Source organism: Lithobates pipiens, unplaced genomic scaffold, assembly GCF_037356315.1.
Source record: "Lithobates pipiens isolate NorthernLeopardFrog02 unplaced genomic scaffold, aLitPip1_a1.2 Scaffold_8, whole genome shotgun sequence".
Taxonomy (NCBI): Eukaryota; Metazoa; Chordata; class Amphibia; order Anura; family Ranidae; genus Lithobates; species Lithobates pipiens.
Genome location: NW_027507903.1, coordinates 225,134,154 through 225,150,513, shown reverse-complemented (window position 1 = coordinate 225,150,513; position 16,360 = coordinate 225,134,154). Strand labels below are relative to the sequence as shown.

The 16,360-nt window shown below is 45.3% G+C and overlaps 1 protein-coding gene across 1 annotated transcript in view; it reads right to left on the bottom strand.

Annotated features, from left to right (window-relative positions):
* Positions 1-15,228, bottom strand: part of ANO6 (anoctamin 6) — a 128,975-nt gene extending 113,747 nt beyond the window's left edge. The window contains exon 1 of the mRNA XM_077472878.1: positions 14,892-15,228. Coding sequence (XP_077329004.1) covers positions 14,892-14,958 — 67 coding nt within the window. The 5' untranslated portion in view covers positions 14,959-15,228. The remainder of the gene's footprint in view (positions 1-14,891) is intronic.
* Positions 15,229-16,360: the final 1,132 nt, after the last annotated feature.

Sequence of the window (16,360 nt, the reverse complement as noted above, 5' to 3'; positions counted from 1 at the left end):
GGTTCCCGCATCACGTCACATGGCAGCGGGTCACACTGCCCTATACCAACTGCTGCGGGTGTCAATAGAAAGTTAATGACACCCCCAGAGTGGTTTGCATATCGCAGTGTGATCAAATTCGGACAGGAATCACATTGCATGGGTGTGAACACCAATTCGATTCTGGACCAATAAAAAAAAAAAAAAAAAACACACAGTCCTGCACGATTTTGGTCTGAATGCGACTTCATCACGGCCGATCATGTGGTTAACAGCCATGCCCAATGCTGTTCACCCCCGTCGGTGGCAAGAGGTGTCTCCGTGACACGCCTACACCAAAGAAACAGGGATGCGTGCACACGATCGCTCGCATTCCCTATTTAAATGGATGGACGTCATATAACACCCTCCCAGAACGAGAGCTGCGCCGCCTGGCTGTTTTTATATGACAGCCGACGGGCGGCAAGCGGTTAAAGGTTTAGGTCACTTTTAATGTTGTCCCATATGGGTATTGCAGCTAGTGTGCTGAACCTACTTTCCTGCAAGGGCTTCCTTTTTGTTCAAAGAATGTAGACAAAACTGCATTAGGCTACATGTACACTAGCCTACCCTGACCATGACCGGTGGTCAAAACGTTCCTATCCTGAACGTGATTCTTTCCACGTTAAGGTGATTTAACCTCACCTAAAAACACGATAGCTCCTAAACAATGCTAAAAGCCTATGTGTACATGTACACATAGGCTTTTATGGAGATGAGTTTAGGAGAATTTGGGAACAAACAAAAAAACAAAAAACCCGGCCAAAAGCTCCTAAACTCAGGAAGCCTTAAAAAGAAGCCCTACACTTTATCTGAGCACCACAAACCAAAAGCGCTATTTAATGCACTTTTAATATTCAAGCAAAACTCTCCCATCCCACATAATCTACTTTCCTATCTATTTACTAAGGCTAGCAGGATAAGGATTCAAAATAGTCAATGTTGATGTAGAGCAGTGATTCTCAACCAGGGTTCCCTGGAACTCTAGGGTTCCTCCAGAGGTTGCTAGGGGTTCCTTCAGCATTGAGCAATTTCTGCCTGTCAGTTAAGTTCCCACTGACACCATTGATCTTTTTTAGCTATCTGTAAGGAGGCAATTCTACTCAAATGCCACAAGTGTAAGGACCATTCTTCCCATTGACCATCACACTAATGCATCATGAGTTGTAGATTACTAATTTTTAGCAAGGGTTCCCCGAGACCAAAAAACTATTTCAAGGGTTCCTCTGTGTTGAAAAGGTTGAGGAAGGCTGATGTAGAGAGTGAAGTTCCACTTTAAAATCTCCTACAGCCTGTGAAGGCTCTGCCTTGAGCTGTTTGAACTAGCACCCCTCTAGTGCGAGGAGCGCCCCCTAGTGCGGGAGAGATTGCCATGCATTTAAAAAAAGACAAAGTCCCTAGAAACACCTCATGCACACCAGGCATTTTGACAGCTGTCATCCTTGTGTCTAATATCCATCCAGTTGGCTGGCTTCCCGTCATCCTCGGTCTCAGTTGTTCAGTGATGCCTACAGCCTCACACTGATTATAGCTGCTTGGTCTCACCTGTTCCCTATCCATGCTAAACTTCAATGTAAGTGTGCTGCTTATTTAAAAAAAAGTTTTTTTTCCATTTGATACTGACCTCAGCGCCCCGCTGTTCATTTTCTTCTAAACTGAGGTGATCCTACCCAGATCTTCTGCGGGAGCTGTAGAGGTTCCAGTCTCGGTTCCTTCTCCTTTTCTGCCAGCCATCCAGTTGCCTCATCCATTTCTCTACCCTGATGATGGTCTACAGATACAGATGAAAGTTCCAATGGACCAAGGGATTTCTTCTAGGAGCGCCATATATACTGTGTACATTCGTTGGATTTGCTAGCAGGAGAGAGTACATACTGCGCAAGTGCAACCCGAAAGAACAGGACGCTCGCTGCATGCCGTAGCACTATAGGGTGCTGGTCCCAACATCTTCTCTATCACTACAATAACCCTAGATCAAGCAATTGCAGGCTGTAGAAGGTTATAAAGGATAAGTTCACCTTTGGAACATGTTAGATGTTCCACCCTTACTTAGGATGGAATGTGTAACATGTTCAAGCTCCTGCTCCCCTCCCTGTGACAGCGGGTGGGGGGTCCTCTCTCTTTGCCTGCTGTCACTTTTCAAAAACAGCATCGCTGCATCATTCATCCACAGACTCCTCTGCGGGAGATGGATGGCGACGATCACAGCCAACCCCCCTGCAGGAGACGGACAGTGGCGATCATCCAAACACACCCCCCTGCGGGAGACGGATCAAACCCCAGACAGACGGTAGCAATTCCCCAACCCCCCCCCCCCCCCCATGGGAATCCTAAGACTCCCTGGCCAATCGGGGGCTTCCTGATTGGCCAGGAGGAGAACGAGGAAGACAATAGTGAAATATTAATTCGCTATTGTCACACAAGTGGGTGCAGAGCCCACCTATTTTTTAAGCCAATTAGAGCCTCAGGCTCTAATCATGTGCTTCAAAAAAATAAATGAAAAAACTCCATTGGATGCGTCCGGTGCTCTGCATTTGGATAGGGAGCCAGACGCATGGATGGGGGGGGGGGGGGGGTGCTGCATTAGGGGTTGCTGCCGAGTTCAGTGGGCTGCGGGGGCACTGATGAGTGGTCTCGTAGTCCACTGACATGTTTTCCAGATTTAAAACAGAAAGCCCATACAGAGGTAGGGGCAGAAAGCTAGAGGACATGTCTGCAGGAGCCCACATTGCACCCGTGATCTACTGATCGTGCAGTGCTTTTCAAAATAATAAATGCACATTTTTTGTCCACAAACTGTGCATTTATAATTTTTTTCTGTAACAGGGAACTTGGCCTTTAGAAAAAAGATTTTAGGAATGTGGTTATGAACTACATTAGTTGAATGTAAAGTGAGCCCTGGATGTGATGACCCATATGGCACAGCATTGCATGCTTTTTGGTAAAGGCAAACTAACCCTTTAGTAAAAAAAATAAAATAAAAAATTGTTGCCTTTCTTACACCAAGACCCTTATCTTTGAGGAACTGGTGATGACAGATATATTGTGTAATTATATATATATATATATATATATATATATATATATATATATATATATATATATATATATATATACACACACATATACACACACACACACATACACACACTTCATCGCCCAAACTGCCAAGATAAAAAATTAAAGTAAAGTACGGTATATCAGGACAACAGGCCATTGTCCCTCAGAAAGTGAACTTTTCGGTGCGGAGCTGCTGCGTCACAGATTTTATCATATTACAGGAAATGTGTGCTGCTAAAAGATCTGAGCAAGCTGCATTCTTCTTCACACATCTGGCATTATGTCAAACATCTCAGAGGACAGCTGGCATTTTATCACAGAACTATTCCCCGACAACACTGCCCAGTCCGGGATCTCAATAGAGCGGGATCCTCCTTCTCCTAGTACTAAGGAGGAGGTCAGCTGCTATGGAATTCCACAGAATAATATACATAAGAGACATCCAATGGCAGTAGAGGAACAGGATTCAATTTATTGTTAACCAGCCAACACAGCTTCATTATCCATCGGTAGTGAATCACCAATTCTTAGAATATTTCCCAACATATATTGTGGAACTACACAACTTTTGAGGAGTTTTAGCCCTCCTAAACTAATGACAGTTCAAAATCACATGACAAGTTGCACCCTATTTGCAGCAATGGAACTGTTCAAAAATCATTGTGCCTCAAGGTCGCAGCAACTTTGAAAGGGGTTCCTGATTTGCATTGACTTCTGTTAAATAAAGTCACAAGCCGCACATTAAAATCACAGTGATCGTGGCTTTCAAAATCGTGCTGAAGTAGCATGGTTTCAAAGCTGCACTGGTGTGAACCGTGGCTTTCTAAAAACCATTAGTTCAAGCATATATGACTGTTTGTTGACATTGTAATCATGTGAGCACTATGACCAATCATAGCACTCACAAGATACCTTGGCAGCCATGATCCGCTGCACACTCCAGGGGGTGTGCATGTGGGTGACATAGCAGTGCATAACCTAGCCTGGCTCTAGTGCCCGTTTGCAGGAATACCCCTTTAACACTGAGGCAGTTTTCAGGTGTTTTAGTGCTATAAATAGCGCCTGAAAACGCTTCTGATTAATTTCAGTGTGACTTTTTACACTGGGACGTTTAGGAAAAGTCCTGTGTTTAGAGCTCCTAAAATGCCCAGCCCATTGAAATGAATGGGCAGCGCTTCCAAAGTGCCTTGCTAGCGGGCGAAAAGCAGCACAAAAGTGCAGCTAAACAGCATTAAAGTGCCACTAAAACAAGCAGCGCTTTAGCGCTAATGCGGCCCCAGTGTACAAGGGGCAGGAGACACCATTTATGGCACAGCTCTGAAGGAACGGGTATGTCCTTCCTTCAGAGCGCATGCATCGGTGGCTACATATATAGTAAATATCTCCTAAACAGTACACGTTTAGGAGATATTTACAGTACCTATAGTTAAGCCTTATTAAAACCACTACTCAACCACATGTCTTTACTCCCCCCCCCCCCCCCCCAATGGCAAGGTTAAACATAGCTTAAGAGTCACCAACCAGCCACATAAATAATCCATTAATTTTAGATAGGTAGGCCCTCACTGCATTGGAAACACCACAAACATTGTATCTTGTGTAACCAGCAGTGTTTACAGACCACCACTCTCCAAGGGCCAGTACACAAGCTGTAAAGTAGTTTGCCTCCGCTGTGGGTGTATCTTAGTTCGCCACTCCATTGAAGCTGATGGCTGCTAAAAGCAAAAAAGGTTTGCTTTAATGCCCTCACTCCAGATGTACTGTGTTTCCCTGAAAATAAGACATAGCTCCAATAAAAGCCCTACTCCAAAAATAAGCCCTAGTTTAAAATGCTTGCAAAATCCTATAACCCTACTATTACAGTAGTACATAATGTACAATGTGTGCATTTCTGTAATATAATTGTGGAGTAGAGAGCTCCAATGGGTCGCAGAAGCGCAGAGCGGCGCTATAACGAAGCTATTTGGCACAATTATATTACAGAAACACACACATTGTACACTATATACTACTGTAATAGATTATAGGATTTTACAAACATTTTAACTCAGTTCACACTGGGGATTCCTGACATGCAGGGAGAGAGAGGGGGAGAGAAGACAGCACATTACATGGTAAGACCTACCCCAAAAACAAGCCCTACGTTTTTTTTGTTGGCAAAATTAATATAAGACCTGGGCTTATTTTTGGGAAAACACGGTATATACTCACATACTTTCATACTTTCCTTCACTCTTGCTCCTCTCAGCCACTGGAATGCAAGAGAATACTTGGTGCTTTCCGATAAGGCATCAGAATGGGACTCACTCCATGCAGGACCGTCTTTAAGGCAAGGCAAAAGGGGCAGCTGCCCTACGCCCTGTCATTGTTGTGGGGCCCAAAGCAGCTGCCTCATACTTGCCAACTATCCCAGTTTAAATTCCCTCGTTACTTGAAGTTTTAGTCCTGTGCTGTGTCCGGATATCTCAGTGTGAAGTTCTGTTACTAGTACTGCCCAGCTCTGCCCTATTGTTGTGTACAGATGACTTACCTGAAGACCCTGTGTTTACATGTAAATAACCAGCATTTATATGTAAATAGCGGCGACATTACCAAGTAAATAGCTGCGTCCGGCAGCATTGATATGTAAATAAAGGCGGCAGTCATATGTAGATCATGCTCCCCTGCAGTGAGGAGATGATGTGCTGTAACCTCTAGCAACCAATCACTGAGTTGTAATGTGTGCTGTAACCTCTAGCAACCAGTAATGATATGTTGTAACCTCTGGCAACCAATCGCTGCCTGATCTGATACAATAGACCGATTTTAACCACTTGCCGACCGCCGCACGACGATATACGTCGACAGAATGGCACGGGCAGGCATAAGGGCTTACATGTACGTCCTTGCCCGCCCGGTGCCTGCGGCGGTCGGTATTCGTTCGGGAGCGATCCCGGACGAGGGGACGGCCATTCATTCATGGCCACCCCCTCGCGATCGCTCCCGACGAATGAAAATGCTCCGTGACATCACTTCCTCTCCTGTAATGTAAACACAGGAGAGGAAGTGATGTATTCTCTCCTCCGTGTCGGTATTTTTCGTTCCGACACCGAGGAGAGAGGATCGGTGAGTTGCACCAACACGACACTACACAGTAGAACATGCCAGGCACACTCACACCCCCCCCGATCACCCCCCCAATTACCCCTGCCCCCCAGTCACAGTGACACCAATGTCATTTTTTTTTTTTGCATTGGTGTCATTTGTGACTGTAATAACTGTTAGGGCAGTTAGGGTTAGCCCCCTTTAGTTCTAATGTACCCCCCTAACCCCCCCAATAAAGGTTTAACCCCGTGATCACCCCCCGTCGCCAGTGTCACTAAGGCTGGGTTCACATTGCAGCGGTTTGAGAACGGATGTGATTCGCACCGCACTGCAGTGCAAATCACATCCGATCTCTGTGCGATTCGAGTTCAGCCATACAGATAGTATGGCTGAATTCGTGTCGCACCCGCCGCACCCGCCGCAAACTCGCACGGGACCCTTTTTTTGGTCCGCAGCAGAATCGGATCGCATGGGTGTTCACACCATGCGATCCGAGTTTGCAGATCGCACTGCGATATGCGAACTGATCTGGGGGTGTCATTAACATTTCACTGACACTCCCAGCAGTTCGCATAGGGCAGTGTGAACTGCCGCCGGGAGGCATGTGATGCGGGAACCCGCCGCGCATTTGTGGCGTTCCCACATCGCTCCAGTGTGAACCCAGCCTAATAAGCGATCGTTTTTCTTTTCACTGTATTAGTGTCACAGGTGACGCTAGTTAGGCAGGTAGGTATTTAGGTTCGCCGCAGCTTTTTATAGCGCCAGGGACCCCCATATACTACCGCATAAAGCCCCCTGATTGCCCCCTAGTTAACCCTTTCACCAGTGATCACCATATAACTGTTACAGGTGACGCTGGTTGGTTAGTTATTTTTTTTATAGTTTCAGGGCACCCGCCATTTATTACCTAGTCTCACTAGTGTACCCCTAAATTTAGGGGTGTCTACTTTCCAAAATGGGGTCATTTGGGGGGGGTTTGTGCCATCTTGGCATTTTATGGCCTTCAAAACTGTAACGCCCTTAGAAAGCCTGAAGGCGGTGCTTGGTTTTCGGGGCCCCGTACGCGGCTAGGCTCCCAAAAAGTCCCACATATGTGGTATCCCCGTACTCAGGAGAAGCAGCAGAATTTATTTTGGGGTGTCATTTCACATATGCCCATAGCATGTGTGAGCAATATATAATTTAGTGACAACTTTGTGAAAAAAAAAAAAAAAATTAAAGTTTGTAATTTTCCCGCAACTTGTGGCAAAATATAAAATATTCCATGGACTCAAAATGCCTCTCAGCAAATAGCTTGGGGTGTCTACTTTCTAAAATGGGGTCATTTGTGGGGGTTTTGTGCCATCTTGGCATTTTATGGCCTTCAAAACTGTAATAGGTAGTGAGAAGTGAAATCAAAAATTTACGCCCTTAGAAAGCCTGAAGGCGGTGCTTGGTTTTCGGGGCCCCGTACGTGGCTAGGCTCCCAAAAAATCCCACACATGTGGTATCCCCGTACTCAGGAGAAGCAGCAGAATTTATTTTGGGGTCTCATTTCACATATGCCCATAGCATGTGTGAGCAATATATCATTTAGTGACAACTTTGTGTAAAAAAAAAAAAAAAAATTTTTTTTTGTCATTATTCAATAGCTTGAGGCAAAAAAATAAAATATTCAATGGGCTCAACATGCCACTTATCAATTTCCTTAGGGTGTCTACTTTCCAAAATGGGGTCATTTGGGGGGGTTTTGTACTGCCCTGCCATTTTAGCACCTCAAGAAATGAGATAGACAGTCGTAAACTAAAAGCTGCGTAAATTCCAGAAAACGTACCTTAGTTTGTAGATGTGACAACTTTTGCGCAAACCAATAAATATACAATTATTGACTTTTTTTACCAAAGACATGTGGCTGAATACATTTTGGCCTAAATGTATGACTAAAATTGAGTTTATTGGATTTTTCTAATAACAAAAAGTAGAAAATATCATTTTTTTTCCAAATTTTCGGTCTTTTTACGTTTATATCGCAAAAAAAAAAAAATCGCAGAGGCAATCAAATACCATCAAAAGAAAGCTCTATTTGTGGGAAGAAAAGGACGCAAATTTTGTTTGGGTACAACATTGCATGACCGCGCAATTACCAGTTAAAGCAGCGCAGTGCCAAATTGTAAAAAGACCTCTGGTCATTTACCAGCAAAATGGTCCGGTCTGAAAGTGGTTAAAGTCTACTATTTATTGTATGTCTCAGAGCAAGTGGAGAGTGACATTTCATGGGGGGGGGTGGCAAGAAAATGTTTGCCCATGGTCCAATTAATATTAAAGACAGCCCTGACTCCATGCAACAGTGATTAGTCCAGCAATGACACATGGGAGCAGGGAAAGTCATCAGACTGGAGCAGCTTGACGCTTACACAGGGCTGCATTGAGTAGCAGACAAGTGAAGGGAATGGGGGCATGTGCAGCTGGGGAAGGTAGGTGGTGGAAGGCAGGGTTGAAGTGAACCTGTTGCTTTTCCATTGCAAAGTAAAATATTCACTTGAGCCTAGGTTCACGCTGCTGCAGGACTGAAATCGTGCAAGTTCAGCTGAACTCGCACAATTTCATTCCCACATGTCAGTGGCAATTTCAGAGACATCTGTGTGGGTTCCTGCACAGATGCCTATTGAAATCGCACCCGAAGTTGCCAAAAGCAGCACAAAAACCAAGTTGGCGTCGCACAAATTTGGACAGCGCCATTGCCGGCAATAGCCACAGATTTGGCATGTTAAATCGCATCAATGTGAACCTAGGCTTAAGAGGTTAACAAATACACTTCGGCTTCATGCATGTGCGGTGTAAATTGAGGCGCCGTTTTCACAGCTAATCGACAAAGTAGTTGTTTAGCGTTTCAGGTCAGGATTTTATCCCATTCACCACTGAATGACAGGTGCGATTCAGAAGCGTTCCCATAGACGTCAGCGGGCCTGATTTTGCACCCGAGCCGCTGCTTAGAAAACTGACAGGACTCTTTTTTTTTTTTTTATTAAAACTGAATTCGCACTCCGACTGCACCAGACATGTGTGAACAGGCACAATAGAAAGCAATGTTCTTTCACATGTCATGCGAATTGGATGCAGTCAAAACACATCCAATTCATATTGTGTATGTGCGAACCTAGCCTCACTCACAGCTCTGGATTAAGTATCGACTTGCAGAGTCATTACCAAATTCTGGTGCTCTCAAATCTGATTCTTCCAACACCAATATGTAGGTTTTAGTTAAAGCGGACTACATCTGAGCATCACAAACCAATAGCACAGTTTCCATCATTTTTAGTATTCAAAGTAAACTCCCCCATCCATCTATGTCTCTATGCTTTATTTTGAATGCCCTTTGAAAAACACCCCCCCCCCCTAGCATTTCTGGCTGTGGTCATCTTGAGTAAGGGCATATTATTTACGAAGCATTAAGGGTACTTTCACACTGGGGCGGTGCCACTGTTATAGCAGCATGCTTTTAACCCCTGCTATCGACCGAAGAAAGGGTTAATAATGCCCGCGTTGCAACGCTGCCAAATCACTTTGCAGGCACCTCAGCAGCGCTGCCCATTCATTTCAATGGGCAGGGTGTTTTGGGAGCGCTGTATACACTGCTCCCGCACCGCCTCATAGATGCGGCTTGCATGACCTTTTTTCCGGCCCTGCCAGCGCACCGCCCCAGCGTGAAAGCCCTCGGGTTCTCACACAGGTGTGGCTGCAAAGGGGTTTTTCAGGCCTGAAAAGCGCCCCAGGGTTAAAGGGGTCTTACTTTGTGGAATCCATCTGCTCTTAGCTCAGGCATGAGGGTATGTTTAGCTGAGAAAAGCCCACTCCTACTGAAGACTCATGGGATGTATGACATAATTTGAAAACCAGAAAGTAACTGACGAAATGTAAAAAAAATAAAATAAAGTTTAAAACAAGTAAATATGATATACTATCCTATTCATTTACAAATGACAGCAACATAAGGATTAAAGTGATTGTAAACCCATGGGAAAAAAAAAAAAAAAAAAAAAAAAAAAGCAACCTGCAAGGCAAAGGCATAATGAGCTAGTATGCATAGCTCGTTCATACTAGCTCGTTATGAATAACTTACCTGAGAACGAAGCCTCCGAAGCGGTCCTCCGTCTTCATGTACACCACTGCCATGGATCCCGGAGTGACTTCTGGGTCTCGCTGCTCAGGCGCTGTGATTCGCCGGAGCAATGATGACGTCACTCCCAAGCATGCGCACAGGAGCCGACACTCGCGCCATATCGCCGTGATCTGCGGCCTGCCCAGTGCGCCTGTGTGCTGCTGTCTACGGCGCATGCATCGTAGACAGCGGTGGCCGTCTTTTTGTAAATATCTCCTAAACCGTATATAGGAGATATTTCTTGGACCTACAGGTAAGCCTTAATCTAGGTTTACCTGTAGGTCAAAGTGGTTTGTAAGGGTTTACAACCACTTTAAAACTAGTCAATGTTGATTGAGAGTTAAGGCCCATACACACGATCTGACATTCTGACAAAAAACATGCAAATTACCAGGTTTTAAAGGAAAAATCCGACCGTGTGTATGCTCCATCGGACAAACTTTTTTGGTTTTCATTGGACAAATGTTCGCTGTGCAAACAGACAAACTTTCCGGCAACAAAGGTCCTATGGTGCAAAATCCTATTGTGTGTACACAAGTCCATAGTACAAACACGCATGCTCAGAACCAATGCAAAAGATCAGACAACAATACAGAAGTTGACCAAAGGGTGGCGGTAAAGAGCTGAAAAACCACATGATTTGGTGAAAGTTGGCTGAAAAAATCCTGCCGTTTGTATGCATACCAAGTTCACGACCAACGCCCTTTGGACAGAAATCCACGGAAACATTTGTTTGAAGTCCAATCGTGTGCATGAGGCTTTAGACTCCTTTCAGACGGAGCAGATCCGTCCAAGCAGAATCCATCTGCTCAGTGGTGGATCTCTCTGCTGAGCAGGTGGATAGGTCCATGTCCACTCCGCTATGCAGACAAAGACACTTCTGACTCTCCTCTATGGGGCCATCGGATAAAAACACATTGCATGTTCATTTCCATCTGATCCACTGGACGGATGGCAAACGTATCGCCATACATCTATTTTTAGCGGAATTGATCGTATGTCCGGTGGGCATCAGTGGACACATATCCGCTAATATCCGCCGCCCCATAGAGAACGATGAGTGGTCCAATTGGGCCTGCCTGAAAAACTGACAGGCAGACCCAATCGGTCAGCTGGTGTGAAAGAGACCTAAAGTGTTTGTGTGCAAAACAAAAAGTGCTTCACCCAGCATTTCTTGTATTTCTCCTTAGGGAATCCTTCTTCAGCTAAAACTGCAGACCACCATTGGAAACTCCTAGTATAGTCACCGTATGTCCCTGTGTGTTGGGGACAGTCCCCATTCTGGGGTCTTTCCCTGGCAAACCAGCATTGCTCTACCTGGCGGCACTGAGAAACTCTGCATGACCAGTTACAAATCCAGGCATCTTTCACGTGGGAAACCAACAGTTTTTTCACTCAATCAAATTCCAGCAAGAGAAGATAGGTCGTGGGATCTGGCCTGGACTAAGCCAAAATACTACTTACAGAGGACCTGTACTTCAGAAGAACGTAAACATTATGACATCCTTATCATCTATTCCATCAGTAGTTTCAATTGCATGCCTTCTTCCCCTAAAATGTGCAGACTATGAAGATTATACAGCACTGTTAAAGAAACTCAATATATGACTTTCTTTTAAAAGTCAATAACTAAGCCCTCCTCTCCAGCTCTAACCACTCCCCCAGGCTACTGACACAAGGGACTGAAATGGTACCTGTGACGTGCAGGGTGTGGTTGATTTGTGAAAGGCTTAATGGCAGCACACAACAAGGCAATGAATGTGCCTCCAGAGAAATACTTGAGCAGAGCTTCTGTTCCTTAATGCACAGGGGAGTAGTTTATAAACTGAAAAGGACTTATTTAGCAATAATTTTCTGCAAACATGAGCAAAACAAAACTTTTTCTTTAAAAAATAGAGGGTAAATTCCAGCCAAATCAAATTGTAAAGGGTCAGAAAAGAGGGGAAATTATTTTATTGCCATCCGTGTCCCCAGTGGAAAGAAAAGTCCTCAATCACAGGGTGTCACAAACACAGGAAGTGATGAGATCTCTCAAATGGGGTCACAGATAACAACAAATGCACATGTGAGACAGGAAATTTATTAGCAAGGATCATCTTTTTTTCCTTAAGCCCAGGTTCACACTGAGCTGCGGGAATCAAGTTGTGCATTTCACTCCTGCATGTCAGTCCCAAGTTCGGCCACGATTTCAGAGATGTCAATGAAAATCGCAGCCCAAAAATCGCAAAAAGTAGTACAGAAACTGCTTTTTGAAATCGGCGTGGCGCTGCAAATGCAGCATTGCACCGATTAGGTATGGTCCAGGAGTGGTAAGGGGGTGCGTGCTCGAATAAGCGCCTGGTATGGATCTTGAGGGGAACCTCACGCAAAATTTTGGCAGGGTTCTCCTTCAAGATTCTCAACACACAAGTCACACCGCAAGTCAATCCTGATCAGACTTCTGGTGCAACTTCTATTCAAATCAATGGGCTCCCATGGAGAACTATTGATTTTGAATAGAGAAAAACGCCGGACGAGGCTTAACGCTGTTTATACGGCGTTAAGCCTCGTTAAATCGCGTTTAACACCTTTTACTGGCGTCTGGTATTTTTCCAGCTCTAGTGCTGGAGCCTCGGAATGCACTGGTCCTTCGTTTTTGTTTTTTTGAGCTTAAAAACACCTATGCCACTTACAGCTCCCAAACATCTTGGTGGGCATGAGACAATAAGCTAACATGGAGAGGCATTTTTAAGCTGTGAAAAACGCTCCTAAAAGCAGCTGTAAAAACGTACGTGGGCATGAGGTCTTAAAAGGAGGTGGGTTGGGGGGTGCTAAAAACTTGCCTGAAAAACACAACCCCCACACACACACACACACACACACACACACACACACACACACACACACAACCTCATATCTAAAGTTGGCCCAATTTTCCTGTTAGGCCTCCTTCACACGGGCGCTCCTGCTTTGCTTATAGCTTTTCCACACAGAAGTGGTCCAATATGAACAATGTTTATGCCTCCCAGATCACTTTTTCCTGCGTTTTTAGATGTTCATGGCCTTGTTTACATGAGTGCCTTTAACTGGATCCTAGGTGCACCGAATTATATATAAAAAAAAATAAATTAAAAAATGCAGCGAAGCTGACCACACCTGAACACAGCAAACACTCAGGGGGAATGGCACCATTGACAAATCATTACATACATGTGTGTTTAATACAGGTTTGGACAATGCCAGTGTGAATAAGAGACTTTAGAGATGGAATTCTAAAAAGGTGGGTACACACTATAAGAAAAATACGAGGAATGATGGATTGATTTTCATATATAGTGTGTACACAAATTTTCCACATCCGACTCGCCAAACCAAATGATACATTTCCGAAGGGGCAAACTCCAAAATTGTTCTCATAAGTGAACAAATCCAATGATTTTCATTTTAATGTGTACGCTTTTTGGACAAGAAAAACCAGATGCGAAAGACTGCACATGATCAGAAACAATAAATAAATAAGAAAAAAAAAAAAAGCCTGTGTCGTATGAGAATTTTCGCACAAGTAGTACCATCCTTCATTTAGACTTGCTTTAAAACATTGAGAAAAAAAACAGACGATCATTCGCCTGATTTTCATATAGTGTGTACCCAGATTATCAGCGTGGCTCTGCCAGCTCACAAAAGTCTTTAACTTTTGTAGTGGGGCTGAAAACGGTCACCTGTACAATAGTTGCAGCCAATCAGCTGCATGCACTGTATTGGTATTCTGACAGCTGTCAGAGCACAACAGCCTGATTGGGCGGATTTCTGTTCCAATGAGATTTCTCTTGTTCACCCTGAAATCTTTAGATGTATGATCAGCGTGGCTCTGTCAGCTCACAAAAGTCACTAACTTTTGTAGAGGAGCTGAAAATGGTCATCTAAACAATGGTTGCAGCCAATCAGCTGCATGCACTGTATTGGTATTCTGACAGCTGTCAGAATGCAACAGCCTGATTGGGTGTTTTTTTTGTTGCAATGGGATTTCTCTTGTTCAGCCTGAAATCTATAGATGTATGATCAGTGTGGCTCTACCAGCTCACAAAAGTCACTAACTTTTGTAGTAGCGCTTAAAAGGGTCATCTAAACAATGGTTGCAGCCAATCAGCTGCATGCACTGTATTGGTATTCTGACAGCGGTCAGAGCACAACAGCCTGATTGGGTGGATTTCTGTTCCAATGAGATCTCTCTTGAAATCTATAGATATATGGGCAGATTTAGTTCCACTCTCAGCCTTGCAGGCAATGATGTGAAGGTACATGCAGCACATAGGACTCCTCATAGCTCTAATCAGATCCTTGTGTAAGGGGCCATAAGAGAAGAAGGGGGAAGAAGAACTTCCCTTCACCATGGATTGCTCTGGCAGCCCTGGAGATCAGGAATAGACTTGGCCCAGATCTGACAAGTAACTGATCTAGAAATAAATGCCCTCCAAACATAATGTCTACACCCTCATCTTAATCAGCACGATCAGATCTGTGCCCCTCCCTCCATATCATCCTGAGCACAAAGTTTGTGAACACCCCAGCAGAGGGTACAACTAAAAGAGCCTGTCACATGGTGAGAGCTCACCTATCATCTCCCCATCCTCGGACACCTCGTCCAGCTCCAGTGCAGTCTGATCGTTGACAAAAGCCATGGTTGCTTGTTGTGTGTGGGGTCAGTGCTGAGATGAGGCAGGATATGATCGCTCCTCTGCAATGTACGATGACAAGTGGCAGGCAGGGTGTTGTCTCTGCTGTCATCTGTATGGGAGGGCTCCGGGGCTCCAAGTCTGGGAGGACGATCGGGGCCACTGCAGACCTTATCTGTGTCCGCACATTGTATGGAGATCGGTGTGCACAGGACTGAAAGAGGAGGAGGAGGAGGAGTTCACATTCTTCATAGACCACAACATGATCAGTCCTGTACAAGAACCCTGCGAGGAGCTGGAGGGGGAGCTCAGCACAGGAAGTGCACCACACATCTGAGAACTTCTTCTTCTTCTTCTTCTATGGCCATAGACAGGCCACCTAACAGTCACACTTCACTCACCAACACAGCTCTTGGATCTGTCAGATGTTACCACTCTCATCTTCAGCTGGGTATTGCACTTTTACTTATTTAAAACAAATCAGTGCAGCTGGAAGAGTGAGACTCCCTGATAGCAACCACAGCAGGCAAAGCTCCCAGCTGCCTTGATTCTGAAGGACTGTCCCTGATTTGGAATAAAGTCCCTCATTTTGGTCTCATCTATATAAAATGCACTTTTTATCTTTCCCAGTGCTAAACCTTTCATCCAATTTCTAAATGGCTGCATTTGTACATTTCGGAAGCCGGTAGAGTGCGACTTTACAGCCTCTGTATCCAAGTTGCACCGAAGTAGTGCAGGAACCTTTTCAAAGTCGTTGCAATGGGCTGTGACTTGTCATGCGACTACTTTTTGTGTCCATAAGGTCTCTATGATCAGGGCCGGTGCTACCACTAGGCAAACTAGGCAGCTGCTCAGGGCGCCGTGCTACCTAGGGCGCCTAGCCACTAGGGATGAGCTCAGGCGTGTTCGCATTGACCATGTGCTGAGCCCACCAGGAAGTCGGCACAGCACTGAGCTAATCACAGGCAGTGAGACATTGCCCGATCTCTGCATCTCACTCAGGGCCATCTTTAGCGCAGGGCAAACGGGGCACATGCCCTGGGCCCAATGTTTGTGGGGGGGCCCGCACTGCTACCCGCGAATTGGGGCCCCAATGAAGGTTTTGCAGAGTACGCAGAGGACACGGAACGGGAGGCTGTATTCCCGTGCTAGCCAGCTGAGAGGGGGCAGGGTTGGGAGCTCCACTGACGCTCTGACCCCGCCCCCGTGCAGCCTTTATGCTCGGAACAGAGCGGCTGTAGTGAGAGCCAGTGATCGGAGTGGGAGCGTCAGTGGAGTGGGAATACAGAGGTCCCGCCCCCGGACCTCTGTATTCCCAAGCCAGTATAGAGGGGGCGGGGCCGGGAGCTCCACTGATGCTCCCACTCTGATCACTGGCTCTCACTACAGCCGCTCTGTTCCGAGCATA